This window comes from Leptonychotes weddellii, chromosome 5, assembly GCF_054177405.1.
Source record: "Leptonychotes weddellii isolate Sample4059 chromosome 5, ASM5417740v2, whole genome shotgun sequence".
Classification (NCBI taxonomy): domain Eukaryota; kingdom Metazoa; phylum Chordata; class Mammalia; order Carnivora; family Phocidae; genus Leptonychotes; species Leptonychotes weddellii.
In genome coordinates, this window is record NC_138373.1 from 149,711,180 (window position 1) to 149,730,032 (window position 18,853).

General features: G+C 53.1%; 1 protein-coding gene across 3 annotated transcripts; it reads right to left on the reverse strand.

The window, feature by feature from the left end:
* Window positions 1–302: 302 nt before the first annotated feature.
* On the reverse strand, window positions 303–18,612 carry IFT27 (intraflagellar transport 27). 3 transcript variants are annotated; one of them, XM_006750398.3, is made up of 8 exons: window positions 18,596–18,612; window positions 18,190–18,287; window positions 11,642–11,721; window positions 11,215–11,274; window positions 10,127–10,186; window positions 8,021–8,138; window positions 6,962–7,071; window positions 303–550 (listed from the first exon to the last, which is right to left on the reverse strand). In XM_006750398.3, exons 2-8 carry the CDS (start codon window positions 18,221–18,223, stop codon window positions 452–454), a joined length of 561 nt encoding a protein of 186 aa, XP_006750461.1. In that variant the 5' UTR covers window positions 18,224–18,287; window positions 18,596–18,612; the 3' UTR covers window positions 303–451. The 3 variants fall into 3 exon arrangements, with proteins under 3 accessions (XP_006750461.1, XP_081678513.1, XP_081678512.1); XM_081822387.1 differs by having other exon boundaries at window positions 18,592–18,608; XM_081822386.1 differs by lacking the exon at window positions 18,596–18,612 and adding an exon at window positions 18,449–18,585 and having other exon boundaries at window positions 18,190–18,285.
* Between the last annotated feature and the right edge of the window lie 241 nt (window positions 18,613–18,853).

The following is an 18,853-nucleotide window of genomic DNA, read 5'->3' on the forward strand; positions in this document are numbered from 1 at the left end:
ACCGTTTGGTCAGTGACCGTGGCCACCGCAGGGGACGGCAGAACAGGCAGCAAACCCGAATCCGTCAGGAGGAGGCAGAGCTGTGGGCCCCTCAGCTGTGGGGCCAGTTCCGAGCCGAGCATCCCACCATGGGCCGTGCTGTCGGGGCAGGCCCTTCGGGGCCGGCAGGACCGCCCACTCTGACAGGTGGCGGCCCCCGCAGGTGCCAGGCCACCAAGGTTCTGAGCGCCGCCCTGGAACTGGCAGCCAAGGGGCAAGACGGAACCAGGGCCGCCCCGGCCAAGAACGGAAGGAGTGGCGGCTCCTACATCTTCTCATTTTATTTAAAGCTGTCAGGATGCATTGGAAGTCGTCGAGGCAGTTCCAGCTTCTCTCCTCCCCGAGGAGCCCGAGGCCCCGCCAGCTCCCCAGTGGCGCTGTGCCGTCGTGGGGCACTGCCCGCCCCCGGCCCTCACAGCAGCGCCTGGAAAACCTCCACCTTCTCCCGGTACAGGTGGTGAAACTGCTTGGCCAGGCAGTGGAAGGGGGCTTCGTAGTTTTCCATCTCCTTCTGCAGAGGCAAGGTGAAGACGCCCGTGTTACCACCTCATCAGGACTCACGCTCCCCTCACGTCAGGGGCCACACACGCTTGGCCTCCTCTGGCCCGCACGCCAGCGCGGCCGGCTACTACCGCGCCCTCGGTACGAGGAGGAAACTGAGACACGCACAGGTTAAGCAACTGGCCAAAAGCCTCACGCCCGTCAGTGGTGGGGCTGGGTCTGCACCTGGGTTTCTACAGAGCCTGGGCTTTCAGCCACGCTCGCCCCACGTGTGACGGGATGTTACAGTGAGACTCTTCTCGCTTAGTTTTCACTGGGGCCCTCAAAGGCCAATGCAAAATAACAGATGGCAAGGACTGCCCCCGCCCCACTCCGGAGGGAGGGCCAGATGGGATGGGCCCACCCTGACCTCGAGTCGGGCAGAGCCGTGGCACAGACCCCTGTCTGGGGAGGCTCTCCCTCACCTCGAGCTCAGTGGGAGGCTCCAAGAGAAAGCCCGAGGCTCAGGGGCTCAGGCCAGTGCTGGAGCCAGGCCTGGGGAACATCGAGGTTGGCCCGGGGCTGGCGGTGTTGACGGCTGAGCCAGGAGAGCCAGCCTGGAGCTGCCCTAAAGGGACTCTGCAGGGACGGGCTCCAGGAGGGGGGATGGGCCCCAGCCAGAACCGAGGGCCAGGAACCAAGGCTGCAGGACAGGTGAGGAGGAGTGACCTATGAACTGCAGGGGGAGGTTCTGCCAATGGGCCAGGGAGGGGGCATCACGGAAGCGCTCCCAGGGCGCCAGCCTGAGACACCCGGCAAGTCCAGAGGGGCTGCGGCGGGTCCCAGCCCAGCTGCCTGAGCTCCCCACTGAGCTCCCTCTCCCGCAGGGGGCGGGCTGGGTGGGGAGGGGCAGGTGCAGGACCAAGGACCGCCGGCCTGGCCCCGCTTCCCACAGCAGGTGTGGGAGGGGGCACTGACTGGAAGTGGTGAGGAGTTTTCAGGCACCCAGCACGGTGCATCTTCATAACTGAGATGAGTATTTTGTGACTAAAGGTGCCCAAAGGACTTCCTGTTCTCTGAGAGATTAGCCAAGTTCTGGAACTGGCCCTAGATGTTCTCTACGGGGTGGGAAGAACCGGCCCCCCAGGGTGAGCATGGCCAAGCTCTAGGGGAAGGAAAATGGTAGCCTCTCAGCTCAGCTAGTGTTCTGTCACTCTCCGTGTGCACGTTTTTTTTTGTTTTTTTTTTTTTTTACGAAGTAGGTTGGCAGAAGAAAGAACCCGCTACTTTGAGCACAGAGGCTCAAGCTACGCACGCACAAGAAGCCGTCTTCAGACGATCCTTGGGAGCTGGCAAAAGGGCAGCCTTGACAAGAGGCAATGATATGCCCCAACGAAAGGGAAGGATTTCCAAACTGCAGAATGTCCTGAAGTCATCGAGCTCAGTGCCCTCGCTCTGCAGGCGAGCAGCCTGCGGCCCAGGGGTGCAGTGGCTCAGCTGGGGTGCGTGGAGCCCAGCCTAGGATTTGAGTTCCCCAACTGGAGAAGAGCAGCCTTTCCACCCTGCCAGCCGGGGAGACAGAAACACACAATGGAAACCGGTTCTCATGGAGAACGTTACCTGGACTTTCTCACAAGGGAAATCCCAAGAGGAAAGGGGACAAGTTAGCCAAGAGCAGAAACAGAGGTGGCGCTGCTGAGGAACGAGGGGACAGTTTGTAGTGAGACGAGCACCCGCACTAAGTGCACGACTGCTGAGGACCATCAGCTCCCCAGTCGGACAGAAGAGAACTAACTCGGTCACATCCGCAAGGCACGTTTGGTGGTACAGAACATAATGTCCCAGGCAACGCCAATGTCAATGGTAAAACGTTACACTGGGGGTGCCTGGGTGGCTCAGTCGGTTGGGCATCTCTTGATTTCCGCTCAGGTCATGATCTCAGTGTTGTGGGATCGAGCCCTGTGTCGGGCTCTGTGCTGGGCGTGGAGCCTGCTTAAGATTCTCTCTCTCCCTCTCCCTCTGCCCCTTCCCCTCCTCCCTCTCTAAAAAAGAATGTTACACCAGTTGAAAGCATAGTTTAGTAATGAGCAGACAGAGAATGAGGCCTGCATAGGACACACACGAGGATTTCCAAATGAATTTGAAAGCTCCTGAAAGCAAGATCTGGGGAGAACACAACACAAAAAGTAAAGAATTCAGCGGAGATGAGCCTTTATATATGCCATGGAGCACTCCTGAAGTAGCAGATGTAAACCAGACCATTTTCTGAATGCATTACGAGAATTTGCGATGACAAGAATCCTTTTGTTAAATGACTAATCACAATCTCACTGACACACTACAGAGTACGTTTGCTTTGTGTGAAAAGATCCTTAGAACAGGCTCCCAGACTAGCGCTCAATCTGGCCTAGAATTCTGCCCCTGAGAGTCCCAAAGTAGGTTCCGTGGGAGGCCAGAGCTCCTTCTAGAAGGTTCTCAAGCTTAGACCGGCTTTCTGTTCCTGGCTTGGCTGCTCACGGGCTGAGCGACCAGAGAGAGTCACACACCCTTTCTGAGTCTGCTCGTCATCTGGACAGCGATAGCACTGGCCGTCTTGTAGGGCTGCTAGAAGCTTCAGCAGATAATGTCTGCAGACAGCTAGCACACAGTAGGCGCTCAACAAAGGTCAGCTCCCTTCCCTCACCCGGCTGCAAGAGGAGTCCTCCCCACAGATCCTTCTTGAACTTGCTTGTGTTTAATACTGTCCCACAGTAATAAACTTTTTTTTAACATGCTTCAAAAATGTTTTTTAATTTTTTGGTCTGAACATGTCAAATATCAAGGGGTATTAGAAAGTCCAAGAAAGGGGGGGGGACGCCTGGGTGGCTCAGTCAGTTAAATGTCTGACTCCTGATTTCGGCTCAGGTCATGATCTCAGGGATCGAGCCCCCACATTGGGCTCTGCGCTCAGTGTGGAGTCTGCTTGGGATGCTCTCTCTCCCTCTTCCATTGCTCCCCCCACTCACGCTCTCTCTCTCTCTCAAATAAATAAATAAAATCTTTAAAAAAGTCCAAGAGGATCTACAAAAAATGCCAAATAGCCAAAGCAATCCTGAGAAAGAAGAACAAAGTTGGAAGCATCACACGTCCTGATTTCAAACTATATTATAAAGTCATAGTCATCAAAACAGAATGGTCCTGGTATAAAAACAGACACAAAAGCCAATGGAACAGAATCGAGATCCTAGAAATAAACCCCTGCCTACATGGGCAACTAGTATTTGACAACGGAGCCAAGAATACTCAATGGAGAAAAGCTGACCTCTTTAATAAATGATGTTGGGAAAACCGGATATTCATATGCACGAGAATGAAACTGGACCCCTGTTTTATACCATTCATAAAAATTAACTCAGAATGGATTCAAGATTTGAACTTAAGACCTGAAACCATAAAACTCCTAGAAGAAAACATTGGGAAAAAGCTCTTGGACATGGAACTTGGCCATGATTTTATGGCTATAACAGCAAAGCACAAGCAACAGAAGCAAAAATCAGTAAATGGGACTACATCAGACTAAAAGGCTTCTGCACAGCGAAAGAAACCATCAACAAAATGAAAAGGCAACCTATGGAATGGGAGAAAATATCTGCAAACCACACATCTGAGAAGGGGTTAATATCCAGAATATGTAAGGAACTTGGGTAACTCCACAGCAAAAACATCGATAATCCGATTTAAAAAATGGGCAGAGGAGCGAGTAGACATTTTTCCAAAAAGGATATTCAGGCGGCCACCAGGCCCATGAAAAGGTGCGCAACACCACTCATCAGCAGGGAAATGCAAATCAAAACCACAATGAACTATCACCTCACACCTGTTAGGATGTCTATTACCCCAAGGACAAGAGATAACAAATGTCGGCGAGGATGTGTGGAAAAAGGAACCTTTGTGCGCTGCTGGTGGGAACGCAAGCTGGTGCAGCCGCTGTGGAAAACTGTATGGAGGTGCCTCACAATGTTAAAGATAGAGCTACGATATAATCTAGCAATTCCACATCTGGGTAAATAGCCAAAGGAAATGAAATCACTACCTTGAAGAGATACCCGCACCCCTACATTCACTGCAGCATTATTCACAATAGCCAAGACATAGAAACAACCGAAGTGTCCGTCAACGGATGAATTAAAGACATTGTGGTTGGTATGCATATGGCCATGATGGAATAGTATTCAGCCACGAAAAGGGAGGCATCCTGCTATTTGTGACAATGTGGATGACGCCTGAGGGCGTTATGCTTGGTGAGACAAGGCAGACAGAGAAAGAAATATACCGCATCTTCTCACTTATACGTGGAATCTAAAAACGCCCTAATCCTAGAAACACAAAGCAGACTGGTGGTTGCCAGGGGTGGTGGGGGACACGGGTGAAGGTGCATTGAAGGGTGCCAAGTTCCAGTTTTAAGACGAGTGAGTTCTGGAGATGGAATGACGAGCGAAGAGAGAAGGTCAGACGACCACATGGGCCCCTCCTGGTCCGCAGGACCGTGGCTGCCGCGTAGTCAGGAGGGCGGAGCCGGGCGCTAGGTGTCAAGGCTTGGCTGCGTCTCGGGCAGCGTTGGGTTATATTTCCTTTTTAATTACAGCTTTCTTAACCGAGCTGCCAGTGGTGCTTCTGTTAGCATCAACTTGGGGGACTAGTTAACTTACACAGTTAATACCGAGTGCTTAACTGCAGCCTCCTCCGGCGTAATTTACCAGCGTAGCAACAAACACCTACACAGAACTGAAGCGCGCAGCCGAGGGGCCTGTGATGACTAATGTGTTGGGGGTGGGAGTTAATTTTTGAGCTCTATCAAAAGTTCTGGGGACCATGGGATACTGGGGTGGGGAGGCAATTTCACAAATGTGAATGGAGGCAGAGGGAGTAGTAAAATATGGCTTGATGTGGGTAGCACCGCATACGCTTGGCTCAAAGGCGCGCCACGTTACAAGATGAGGAGCCGTCTGTCCCGTAACCGTGAACTTCGCTGTGAACTTCATTAGTTTAGCATTCGTGATCATCGGGTGGAGGCAAGAGGGACATCTATCTTTGTATAATCTATGAATACAAAACACTGAAGTAACAATAGTATAAAGAAAATTGCTGGGGGAATGGTCATCCGTCAAAAGCAAACATTTATTGTTTACTGTGTACCAGACTTTGTGCTGTTTTCCCATTTACCCTCTGACTGAATTCTCACATTTACCACTCGATGAGGAATATATTTTCTTATTCCCATTTTACAGGCGAGGCGGCTGAGGCACCAGCATGTTGATGAACACGCCGAGGGTCCCACAACTAGTTCGCCTCACCCTCGGCCGCCAGAGTGTTGGCCTTTACCCGCTTTACTGTCTCAAGAAAACACGCCACTTCGGGGGATTTAAAAAGTTCACATCCACACAGCAATCGAACAGCAACATTTGCCAAGTTTTGTAAATGCAACAACAGAAATGTCTGCAGCTTGAGTAGAAAACCACCTCCAGGCTATTTCTTAACTAGCCCACTGACTCTTTTGGAGGGTCAAAGAATCAGGCCCGGGGGCGGGGCACAAGGCCAGGAGTGAGGTCCGAGCGACAACCATGGGTGTTTCAGGCTGGCAAGTCTCCCCAGCAACCCCGGGGAGGGGCACTGCAGCCAGGACGTTGGCCCCTGGGGCTGCAATGGATGCTTCTGGGGCGCTCCTGCAGAGGGCGGCTTGTCCCTTTACTCCCTTCTGGAAAGTCTGATCCGAGCGTGCAGATGGGGTCGCACGCCTGCAGCCGGCTGTGGGGAGGCTGGGACCTAAAAGGTCTCGCGCAGAGGAAGGGGGTCCCCCAGCGCCGCACAGCCAGAATCGGGAGACAGCACACTCAGGGTGGCACTAGCAAATCCCGCTGGCTGTCCCCTTTCCCAAGAGCTCCTGCTGACTCTAAGGAGGGTACTTTGTGGCCTGGCATCACCCTGGGGCTGTGGCAAGGTGGGACAGGGAGCCAGGGATCATACTCCTGGCTCGACTCTTCACTAGTCATGTGACCCTGGGCAAGTCCCTGCACCTTCTCAACACGGAGATGGGAATTATGAGACCAGCGCCCAGGGTCACGGTACTGACTGGGGGACCCGTGAGATATGCTCCAACAGCACTGTAACCCACCCTATCTCATGCGAATGCCAAGGGTCGCTAAAGTCGAACCTGATGCACTTGTATTTCTCATTAACTGAGATACAACTATGTCCGCGCTGGCCGGCTGATCTGCTTTACTGTAAGTACATGAGTGACTCTGCTATAGCGAGAAGCGTCTTGGACTAAGAATGTGCACATCAGTTCCAAATGAGACTCTGCATATGGTGGGAGAACAACTCGATGCCCGTGAGGTCCTGTGAAAGACCACTTCCAGCAGAGGCCCACTCCAGACTTGGCTCCGGAGTGAGCAGAGCCACTTACCACGGATGTTTCAAAACATTCCAGGCCTTGGCCCAGGGCCCATGCCCGGGCCTGAGCTGAATCCACCGCTCGTCTGCTGGCCAGGTCTGCCTTGTTCCCCACTAGCACACCTACTCGAAAGAAACAACCAGAGCATCACATTTAACTGTGGCGGCCTGGGAGGATCGCTGGAGAGATGAAAGGGCAAGCACGCTAATTTTGAGGGGTATAAAACATTGTCAGGGAGAGGCCGCCCGATTCGAGGTGCTGAGCACGGGGGGGGCGGGGGGAGAGAGAGGGAGAGGCTCCAGGGCTGCCCCCCCTACCCCCACCCCAGTGGGCTTTGCTTTTCACATGCAGCTTTTGCTTGGCCCTTTTTCCAGATTTCACGCGGATCTGTCCGCCCTGTCTCCTTCAGGCTGCAAGGCGAGGGCCAAATTTATGTGAGCATTTGTGATAATTCCTAGCACATGGAGCAAACGTTAAAAATGGTCATTAATACTAATCTAAGGACTGGGCTCAGAGTCAGGGACTCAGAGGTAATTTAGAGCCGTTCCCAGCTGCATCAGCTGCAGCTAATTTCTGAGCTCGTCTCTGGAGATCGCTTTCCCTGGTCTCTAATGAGGGGAATTTGTTGATCTCACATAGGGATGAAAAATAAACTGATTTAAAGCATTCAGAAGTGACAATAGGACTTGAATGTTTACTTGCGCCCCATATACAGGAGAAAATGAGGAATTCATCCCCGGGGCTAGCTTTCAGAAATAAAAACTCATTCATATCACAGCACCTTCCCCATATTATTCTTGAGTCTCCTCTCCACAACCCTGCGGCGGGGTGGGAGGGGGGGTGGCGGGCGTCATCGTGCCCATTTTACAGACTCACAGAGGTGTGTGCCGTAACTCACTGAGGTTTCCGGGGCTCCTAAGAGGCAGAGTCACTGTACAATGCAGGCCACAATACTCTAAGCCGGGGACACCGCACCCTCTTTTCTACCCGTAGCCACCTCTGCAATGACCTTGAGCTCGTGAACTCGAGGGCAGAGGTGCTGGAAGTCCCACAGCCGACGGCAGCTCCTACCTGGGAGGGAGGTGCCTGGAATCTGTGACCGAGCCTTCTCCAGCCACTTGCTACAGTTGGTGAAGGACTGCTCGTTGGTCACGTCATAGACGAGACACAAGACGTTGGGACTCTCCCACTGTGCCAGGGGGACAGGACGAGCACATCAGTAACAGTGAAAGCGATTTCTAGGCTGGCCTTCTGAGGGAAGCGGGGGTGGGGGGCGGTGGGATGAAAAACTATAATGGGGATGGGAGTCAGGAACCTGAGCCCACCCACAGGAGAAAGCAGTTCACCCACAGGCACCAACGGGAGGGCTGGGCTGAAGGCGAGGGCGGGGGCTCACCTCTGCACCAGGCTGCTGGCTGGGCAGCGTGCTGTGTGTGGCTGAGAAACCTCCCAACTTTGCAGGGCTGGTCTCAATATCCCTACTGAGCTCGGAGAGGGTAACTGACTTGCCCAGATCAGACATGCTTTAAAATCGGGCAGGACTGAGGCTTTTTCTACCCAGAAATGCTTTTGCCTGCCACTGGTTTCATTCATTCATTCTCTGTCGCATTCCTCTCGAGGGCCCACTCTTATGCCAGTTATTTCGTTTTTCTGCTTTGCAGGCCTAAAAAAGCATCCTTTCTTCCATTAGCCAGCCCCTGGAAGCTTGTTTGCTGGCATCTTCTTAATAAGGGCTGGCTTTTCAAAATGCAAAGAGCACTTTCTGCTTCTCCTGCAGTGTATCAGCCCTAATCCAAACCAGACTGACAACTGGACAGGGCTCGCTGTCCCAATTAAGAAGCAGGGCTCTGCTCTCAGAGGCTGTGGCCTTCAGGGGCTGCTCAGAGTCCTGGGACATCCTGCTACATGGCACAAGGCCACAGGACGGCCCTGCTCAGAGGCTGTGATGCTTGTCCCGGTGTCGGAGGCTCTTGCCATGTCCCAGTCTCTGGGGACCCCCATCCTGCACAGTTACAGCCTGGTTTATTTCTGGTGTCAGTAACCTCCCAGGGTGTGGGGAGGAATCCTTTTCCCTCCAGTTGTCCTTGGAAGGCTGGTCTAGGATTGGCTCTGGAGGGCTCACTGTACCCCAAGGCTATGCTGCCACTTTGACCGAACTGATGAACACGCCCCCCCCCCCCCCCACAGCTTCACTCTGCAGACTAACTCAAGAACTCTTGCTAGAACCACAATGACCTCTCCTTTGTGCATGCAGGGGACACCTCCTCCCTCTAGGCCTCAGTGAGGGCACCCAGGAGAGGCCTGGGATCAAGCTGGAGCCAGAGCAGGCACCCAGTGTCAGGGCTGGCTGGAAGCAGGGGCTGGGCTGATCGGTACTGCTCTGGCTTGCCCAGACACACCCTTCTGCCCAGTAGGGCCTTGCCCAGTGGGAGGCCATGCACACAGCGGCACGTTGTAAGCATCACAGATGGATGCGTGAAGCCAAGCCCATGAGAAATGACCGTCATTACATCTATTTCTCTTAGACAACAAAAAAGGGGCAGAAAACAGTTTCTATTAAAATGTAGCCGTTCTTGGAAAGGCAGGGGAGGGCTCTGGAGAGCTCAAACCTCCTAATTAGCTCACTGGCCCAGATTAGCGGAACTGTTACCTTGGAAGGTACATTGAGCTGGATCCTTGTGAGGATGGCTGGGTGGGCCAGAGAAGCCCCTGGTGGCCGCACGCGCAGGTCCCAGAGCAAACCCCAGGCTGGGCCCAGGAGGTGGGAGGGGAAGGTGAGCCTTGCTATGGGGCCTCCAGGGTGCCCCCTAGAGGGGAAGGAAATGTTTGCTTCCATCCTAGGAGGTTGGGGAGTGCTGACTGTGCACCAACGGGAGGGAGCTGGTGAAAGAAGGGGGGCCCAGAGCGCTGCGGGGACTGAGTCACACAGCTCGGGCACATTTGGAACCTGGCCATTCCGGAGCTGGGGGGAGGGGAATCACGTGCACGAGCCAGTCCTCCTGGCCAAGGGGCCGTGAGTCTCAAGGCTGGGAGGACTGCCCCTGAAATAATTCAGCCATGGTAGCTTCTCTTGGCAGCCAGACTGCAGTGACATTTCTGGGAGAGCATGGAAGGCGGAAACTTTGTGGTGGAAGGTGGTGGTGGTGGTGGTTAGGAAAAAGATCGCACGCTACTTGCCAGTTTATCCAGGATTTCAGAAAACAGCTCCTTGCCGGCAGAGTCAAAAATGAAGAGTTCCTAGAACCAGAAAGGCATGTCCCGAGAAAGTCTACATGTAGGGAAATCGCGGGCCGCGAGTCCCCGAGGTGACACTCAGCTCCCCGCAGACCTTAGGGGTGAGATACGCCCATTACCACAGAGCCTCTCTCTCTTCCCCAAGGCTCGTGGAAGATGATGTGGGAAAGGAACGATCTCGAGAGCCAGAGACAGGCAGCGCAACGGTTTCCCACACCAACTAGCACTTTCTGTGCGGCAGCTCACCTCTCCTAACCCCGAGTGCAAAAATACCAGGAACAAGCTGACTTCCCACCTGGCAGAACAGAATGCTAAACAGGCTGACAAGTGCTCTGGTTTCCAAAAGGTCATTCTGCACTTTGTTAACCAAATTGATTTTCAAATCTTAAAACAATTCTTTTTAAAGCAGGTCACTGAGTAGGCCTGGAGAAGCCGTTTAAAGTAGGACAGCCTGCCATCCTTCCCCGATGGTGGAGGGTGACCCTTCCTGCCCCTCGACCCAACCTCGGCCAGCCCATGCGAGGGCCCCTCCCCGATGTTGCTGCTCTGGGAAGTTTCCCCCTTCGGCTCCCCTGGGCACTGGATGCCCCCCGGCTGGCTTCTGACCCCGGCACCCGCAGTCTGAAGGTCAGTGCTGTAATCTGTGCTCATTTCTGCCTGCATCGGGGAGTACTTAAAAGTTGTGTTTTCTCACAGACCTCTTTAAGAAGGTGGTGATTCTTCAACCTTCTCTCCAGGACAGTACTACAAACGTAATGCCTTGCAATTCAATTTCCAGAGTTATGGATTCCAAAAAAGGGACCCGGGTTAAGAACCCTGATACTATGCTAGTTCTGTGAGCGCAGGACCCCTATCCCCGTCTTCCTACTCCCTCTTCTTCGGCCTGGGTCAGCCACGCTTCCCAAGTGCTCAGAAAAGCCTAGGCCAAGTCCTTGCACCGCTTCCCTCTTAGGGAGGATGACACTGACCACGGAGACTCTGGGCCCAGCTGGAGGAGCACTGAGCTCTCCGGGGTCAAGGGTACCACTTACCACACTGTCCCCCGTGTCAGAAACTGGCACCGTCTTCACCACCAAGTCCACCCCTGTCGTCTGCGGGGGGAAAACCGAGAGTTTGCACGTCAGAGGGTCCCAAGAGGTGTGTTGCAGGACACGATGAACACCCGATGCCCAGAAGGTACAAGCACTATGTTCTGGATTTGTTGGTGCAGAAGTCAGACAGGACCGACCAGCCTCGTCCAACTTCCTGCCCACAAGGAGCGGTACATGGGAACCAAGCCGACCACCAGCTGGTCTGTTCCACAGACAGCCTCGTGCCCTGTGGCTTGTGGAAAAATGCTCTTCACGTGGCCATGCTCTCTTAGGGCTTCTTAAGGAATTCTGGAAAGTCACTCCCTCAGGGTTAGGGGACGACCGCTGCTCTTTAAGCCTGGGCCAGCCCACGACTCCCACATCTCACCAGGGTGTAGTTCTTCTGGAAATGGGCCCCGTCGCTGCGGAAGATCTGCGCCAGGGCGGTCTTGCCCACTGCTGGATCTCCTGTGAGGTCAGAGAAGAAAATCATCATTGCCATCCTGATCTGACTGGAGAATCTCGCACTCCACAACACTAGTTAGAAACCAGAAACTTCAATGACTTTTCAGAGAAAATGTACTTGATTCTCCTGGGGACTTGTGAGGTGGCTGGTGGGGCCACGGGTCCAGGAGAGCAATCTTCAAAGCCCAGTTGCGTTTCTTCAAGGGTAATCCTTTCATCCAAAAGAACTGACCCAGAAGGTAACAGAGCTTAAGGGGGGGCTTTCGAGCACTAGAAACAGAACTAACATCTGCCACTGAACACACCCCATGGGGAAAAACTCTCACTTTCAAACTTGAATTTACTTTGAAGTCTTGAAGGTAAAGGGGTGTGACCCGGCTCAGTCTTACGGGGCTCACCTGCCTAACAACCAATTCGAGTTTAGAGCTTCCATACTTGGGTCCCTGCACGCTTCTTTTAGGACAGGGCGGGATGGAAGTTGGGAGGGCTTCTGTATTTACAGGAAGCAAGAGATCAGGTGCTAAATTCATCAACCTGAAATCCATTTCCAAGTGATACGTTCTGCCCCCGCCTTCCCTGTGCCTGAGACCACTGCGGATCCATCTTTCCAGGGGCCTCTCCACGTCTATCCGCAACGGCCGCCGTTTCCTCCAGCTCACCTTATACCTACGGGGGTTTATCTCCCGGGCCTTCCTTCATGAGTCCACAGCCCCATAAATTGGTATCTCCAAACTAAAGGTTTATGGCATAGTTTCGGTCTGAGATCTGGACCTTTTGCAAGACTGTCGGGAGCGATTTAATCTGGAGGTCCTCCCTGCCCCCAAGGATGCTGAAGGCTCTCCATGCCCACCCCTAATCCCTCTGTGTGCACCACCCCTCCCCTTCCCCACAGATGGCTCTGCTCGGCTTCCTGTGACTCCACGCTGTTCTCATTTGCAAGATCTTCTGGGCCATGGGTCTGACATGGACGCTCCTTCAGAACACCTGTTTCCTGCTCTCTCACCCCCTGGCCCCTCAGCAAAACCGCCACTGCGCTCGCGGGCCTCTGACTTGAATCCTTTGGTGTGATCACCTCACCTTCGCTGCTTACGGTCAGCCCCCACGTGCCTCTTCATTTGACTTCTCCACAGCCTGCTGCTCTGTTCACTTTTCAATTTTGACTTTTCCCACCTATAATTTTCTCTTGTGAGACAATTACTTGACTACTTGTGGCATTTCATTTCCTGTGAACTCCTCCGGGACTGAGTGAGCTATTCAGTCATGCTTTTCTATTTACTGCCGCGACTTAGAAGGGAATCACGCATGAGATTCCCTCCTTCCCAGCCCCTACCGTCACCATCATTAACCTCATTTGGCAGATGAAGAGTCCGAGGCTCAGAGAAAGCTGGGTAACTGGCCCAGACTTCCAACATCTCACTCTTCCCGCCAGACCCCACTCCTCCTCTCCTAGAGCTCAGGGACACTCCTGACCCATCTCTAACACTGCCCCTCCAGGCCCCCATCACTGCAGCCTCGCCTGCCATCAGGGGCGACCGCGGGCTGGACTGTGGCCGGGTACCCATCCATCTCCAAACAAACAGAGCGTATCACTCTCCTTCTTGCGCTCTGACTGCATCCACCCTCCGGACTCCAATTTTGCTTCTGAATCCAGTTGGAAATTGGCTCTTCCTGCTTGTGAAATTCCCCACGGATTTATTTGTTCTAGTTAATTTCATAAATCTTTCTTCCGACTGTCAGTCAGAGTCACCCACACTTACGGAAAGCCTCGCGTGCCGGCTGAGGAGGGATCCAGCACGGGGAAGGGAAATGCTGATAAACACATTTGCAGAGCAACACGATGACAAAGTGCAAAGGCAAATAGCACAAGCTGAGAACCAAAGTGTCTGAGGGCGCATCGAGGAAAGAAATGAAGGCGCAGTTTCATCAGCGAGCAGACTCCCCCGGGGCGAGGCTGAGCCTGGGGTGACGGCAGGGAGGGGCACTGCTGGACAGAGACGGTGACATGGGCAAAGGCACGATGCAAGGTCATCTGTGACCTCCTAATTGCCAAGTCCGATGGCTTTTCTCAGTTCTCTCGCTCCTTGACATCTCTGAAGGATGAGTCAGCCCAAAGCAGCCCCCTCTTTCCCGAGCCCCCTGGCTCCGTGGCCCTGGTGTCCTGGCACTGGTCTGGTTCTCCCACCTCCGAAATGTGGGCACTCCTGTGGGTCTCTCCTTGGCCCTCTGCTCCCAGTTGCTGTCCCGTTTACTCTCTGTCCCCTGTCACCTCTTGGGTCAGGATCTCTCTCCCATGCTTTGTCTGTATCTCCAACAACGTGTGGATGGTTCCACTAGAATGTTGGGCCTTCACCCAATCTGTTTGTTGACAGCCAGGCTCGTGTCGCACCCCCAGGTCCCAAGTGCTCTTGCTCACGCATCTCACTGGTTCTGCTCCCGTCTCCATTTGCCCACACTTCCCAGCTGTACCCAGTCACCTCAGACCGCATGTCCCCACTCCTCCCACGCCCTGCGCTCTCCTCCCCACTTCTGATGTCCTTTGCTGAGTTTCAAGCCCGCATGGCCTTTGTTGTCACTGCTGATACTGCACGAGTTACCTCAGACCTCAACCTGGGCTCTGTGCCCTGCCTTGGGATGCGGGAGCAGGGACTCTGCAAACATGCGTCTCCTTTGCCAGGGGCTTCCTGTCCGGCTCTGCCAGTGCGAGTTCTAGAAAAAGACTGGCAGCTGGGAGAGGGGGGATGGGCTTGCCCCTTTCCCACCTGCCTGCTGCGTCCCTTAGCAGCACCCTGGCAATGGCCTTCATCCCAGCAGTAGGTAGTAACTTCTCTCCAGTTTGTTTGTTTTTTTTGTATTCCCAGACCAGCCTTATTATTCCCTCTCAGAGATGCCAGCATCGCGGGGCAGTGCCCCCTTCTCAGAGATCTACATCTCCGCTCCCCAGGGCCCTCCTGAACTTCTGATGTCCCTTCATCCTTCCAGGTCTCCAGTACCTGTTTGATGGACATCCTGCATGAATTCTCACCGGTGTAGTACCTAATGCAGGTTCTGCTTTTTTGCCTGCACCCTGACTTCTGTTGCATTGGTAGCAAGAGTGGTCTCAAAACCCAGACCCGCAGCATGGTCCGGAATGGATTTGGTCATGTCTTGCCTGAACATGGGGCCCAGCTCCCTGCCAGTGGGGAATGGGGCCTAGTGATCCGTGGCATCACATGGTGGGCGACTGAATTCTTGAGGTCCCATCCCAGCAGAGCTGTGCCCCCTCCTCAGGAATCTGGATCCCAGTTCTGTGGGCTTCTTGCTCAAGCCTCTGATAACCCAACCTCTATCTACCACTTCCGTGTCATCTCAATGTTTTCTTCTTGCTTTTCCATTCTCCTCCATTTGGAGAAATGGAACCGTTGAACCAATTCCGTGGAATAAAATGCCTAATGTTATTTTCTGTTTTCTTGACCGGGTCTTGCCTGAAGGACTCCCCACCTGCCCCTCTCTGCTTTTCATTTTTCTCTTTGTTCTAACCTCCCTGTCGGCACCAACAGATGGACCTTTCCAAGATCGAGTTTGATCCTGTGACGCTCTCATGAAGAAGATGCCTTCTACTGTGTACCCCTCTCTACCGTCAACCCTGAATCCACCTCCAATTAGCTCTCTGACTATCCCTTACACCGAATCTGGACCCTACACTCCTACTCTCTTGCCCTTTGAGAATCCCTCAAAGGTAACTTCCTTCTAGGTCTCCCTGCCCAAGTCCAGATTCTCTGCCCGGCAAGGCTCCGTGTCCTTCCCCCACTGCCTCTGAAGGCCATCCCTCCCTCTTGCTTTTACCTGTGAGGCTCACTGCTGGTAGCATTAGACTTGATGTCGGAGCCACCTTCTGGCAAGGCACTATTATCATCCCCACTTCCATCAAGGGGGAGTAAACTGTGGTACTTAGGGCACACCCCAGCTCTGCCACTTACTAGCTATGGGACCTTGGGTCAGCGATCTCCCTCGGGGCCTCAGTTACCACTTCTGCATAAAGGGAAGAATAGCACCTGTCTCGCAGAATTGTTAGGAGGATTTAATGAGCTAATATGTGCAGTACCTGACATTTTTGAAGTTATATTTAAGTGATTTTTAAGTAAATAAAACAGATAAATGCCAACGGTGTAGTCCCTCCTCATCTCCTCGTCTGAGCCAAAACAATTAGCAGCCATGCCCTGAGGCATTTCTCTGGTATCTGGCACACAAAGGGCATTCTATTCGTGTTTGTTCCATTATAAATTATTCTCCCCAAATCTCAGCACTGCCACGAGTGTAGGGGCTGGCCTGGTTCATCCCTGCATTCCCGTTATACCTTGCACGGTGACTCACACAGAGCAGGTGCTCAGTAAATATCTGTTGAATGAATGAGCACTTGAACTGAATATCAGGCCCCTCAATGACCAGTTATAGGAGAGAAAAAAGACAGATAAACTCAATTTAAACAGTAGGCCTGGGAAGAGAAAGGAAAAATAAACCCAGTGAGGGGAGTGTATGCGGTGGGGGCGGTGTGGAGAACGAGAATTTGGTGGGTGGTGGTGAGGGGGTGGGGACCTGATTCATTGTGCTGAGGTCTTTTTGGTTTCTGGAAACTACCAAGAGGAAATGCCCTCAAGGCCCTGAAAGGAGGCTGCAGTTGAGGACTAGACTGGAGTTCAAGACTCACTTACTCAGGCAGTGGCTGAAATCAGGTGAAACAGTGCCCGAGGGAGTGCGCATAAAGAGGGGCAAAGAGTCTAGACTTGAGGCTGGAGGACAGAAGAGCTGGGGGGCTAAAAACAAAGCCCTGGAAATCAGACCACCCGGGTCTGGATGCCAGCTCTGCCGCATCCAGCTGTGCGACCCAGGGCTAGTGTCTTAACCTCTCTGGGCCTCCGGTGCCCCAGCTGTAAATGAGGATGACAGCAATACCGATCCCACAGGGTTCTCGTGAGGATTCACTGAGATACCTGTGTTGAGGGTTCCTGTGCAGTGTTGGCACACAGAAGATGCTCAGTAAGTGAGTCCCATGATGGAAGCTGAATTAAGAGATGACAGAAAGAGATAAGAGAAAGAATAAGAGAATAAGAGAAAGAACAGTTAGAGAGAGAAGCGCACATAAGAAAATGTACAACTTCAGAAAATAAAAAACGTTCTCACCTTATCTGCAAGGAAACTGAGGCTCAGAGAAGTGCTGTGTCCAAGATGACAGAGCCGATCAGAGGAACAGCTGAATTACTTTTGTTACATAATACTACCTCCCCTGGGCTCTGGAAACTGGAGACCTCTCCTGAGAACCACTGATCTTTTTTTTTTTTGCTCCAGTATGATCTCAGTTACTATTGTCAGTCATCTTTCTGTGTGGGCCTTTTATTTTCAAATTAGAAAAGCCATTAAAAATAGCATCAATTTCAGTCTGGAAGAGAGGAAGCCCAAAAGGCATCTCTTTTTCCTCCATATAGTTTCTTATCATTTCTTTCCTGAGCTGGTCAGGGAACCCTGGAGAGAGGGCGGGGTTCAACGGTAACACAAGTGAAGAGTTTTGGAGTTGGGCAGGTCTGGGGGCTGAAATCCTGCCTATGACTTTCCTTCGCTGTGGGGCGGGGGGGTGACCTTGGCCAAGAGACTTGACCTCTCAGTGCCTCAGTAAGAGCAGAACAATACAGCCCCTATTCCAGTGTGCTCTGGTGAGGGGACTGAATGAAGTACCCATGCCTGACATGCACTAAGGACTCAATAAAGTACATCTATGTTCAGGGGCCCCAGGTCAAAACCCAGGCAAATATTTTCCTAAATGTGCAGACAAATAAAGGGAACACCACAAATGTGAATGTCACATTGTCATGCATGCCACACATAGTTACTGAGTACCTCTTGGGTTCCAGATACTGTTCAGGATGCTTGAGATACAGGAGTCAACAAAACGAAGATCCCTGCCTTTGGGGGATTCAATATTCGTGTCCTCCTGAGTGTGAGGCAGCACAGTAACTCTGGCTCTTAAAGACAACACACATGGGCCTGTTGCAAACTCTGGTCAACTGTACATTACTGTCTCCAATCCCTGTTATCAGAGGGGGTGGGGTCAGGAAAAAAAAATCCCACAAGTAAAGACTTCCAAAGTCAGTGATACCTGACTTTGGGATACAGCACATAGTTTAGATGAAACACTTATGGTGTGTTTAGCCTGACTTTTTTTTTTTTTTTTTTTAACGAGTCTATTCCTCCTGAACACAGCTCAAAAACTGGTGAAGGTGGTCTCAGAGAATGGCAGGGATTGGGGAAGTCAGCTGGAGCTACAAATGTGCTCTGGAAGATAATTCTCCCACCCTAATGGAGTTTACTCTATCAGTAATTACATTAACTCGCTTTTGGAAGAGACAAAAAAGGGAAAGAGGGTAGGCAATTTAGGAGAACAAAAGCTCTCAATAACTTACGAAGTCTCTGGACTCCGGAGACTGTAAATTTCAAACTCACCTGCCAGGATGCATTTGGCCGCCAGCTTCACCATGGTAACCAACCACCTCCGCGGACGAGACGGGAAGAGCGGCTGCTAGAGGCGTTGGGGGGCTTGCCTGGGAAGGGAAGTGGGGAGAGGAGAGGCTCAAGGGGCCTGTGGCCGCGGTGGGGACAGGGACAATGGGGCCCGGACCTGCTGGGCTGGGCTGGGGGCGGCTATCGGGCGCTAGGACTGGGGCGGGGGCGCGGAGGAGCGCCAGATGGGGCTCGGCTCAAGGCCTCAGAAGACGGCCTTGGAGGTGCGAGCGAGGCGACGCGGCTCCCGTTCCCAGCCCAGCCTCGACAGTGGGGACCGAGAAGTATGACCCCGCAAGCCTGCAGCCCCAACCCAAACACAGTGCCAGAGGCGCTCCCGCTCACCCACCGCCCGCCTGCCCCGCCTCCTCCTCCTCCCCGCTGACCCGCGATTGGCTGCCACCAAAAGCTCCCGCCCCGAAGGCTCTCGGAGGCCAGTGGGAGGAGGGGGCGGGGCTAACAGGCCTCCCTTGACGGACAGTTCTTAGTGGTATTTGTGTTTCAAGCTCATCGCGCTTGACGAGTGGTTACGTGAGACGTCAATCATTACTACTCCCGCCCCCGGGCCGCCGGAAAGTTCGCGGGACTGAAGCTCCAGTCTCCGTAG

What these genes read in the sequence shown, in the direction of transcription:
- IFT27 (XM_006750398.3), bottom strand. Translation starts at nt 18,223, where the DNA reads ATGGTGAAGCTGGCGGCCAAATGCATCCTGGCAG. An exon ending in CTGACACGGGGGACAGTGTG is followed by an intron (nt 10,187 to 11,214) that starts GTAAGTGGTACC and finishes TTCTGGTTCTAG; the next exon opens with GAACTCTTCATTTTTGACTC. An exon ending in AATGTTTTGAAACATCCGTG is followed by an intron (nt 551 to 6,961) that starts GTAAGTGGCTCT and finishes TTGCCTCTGCAG; the next exon opens with AAGGAGATGGAAAACTACGA.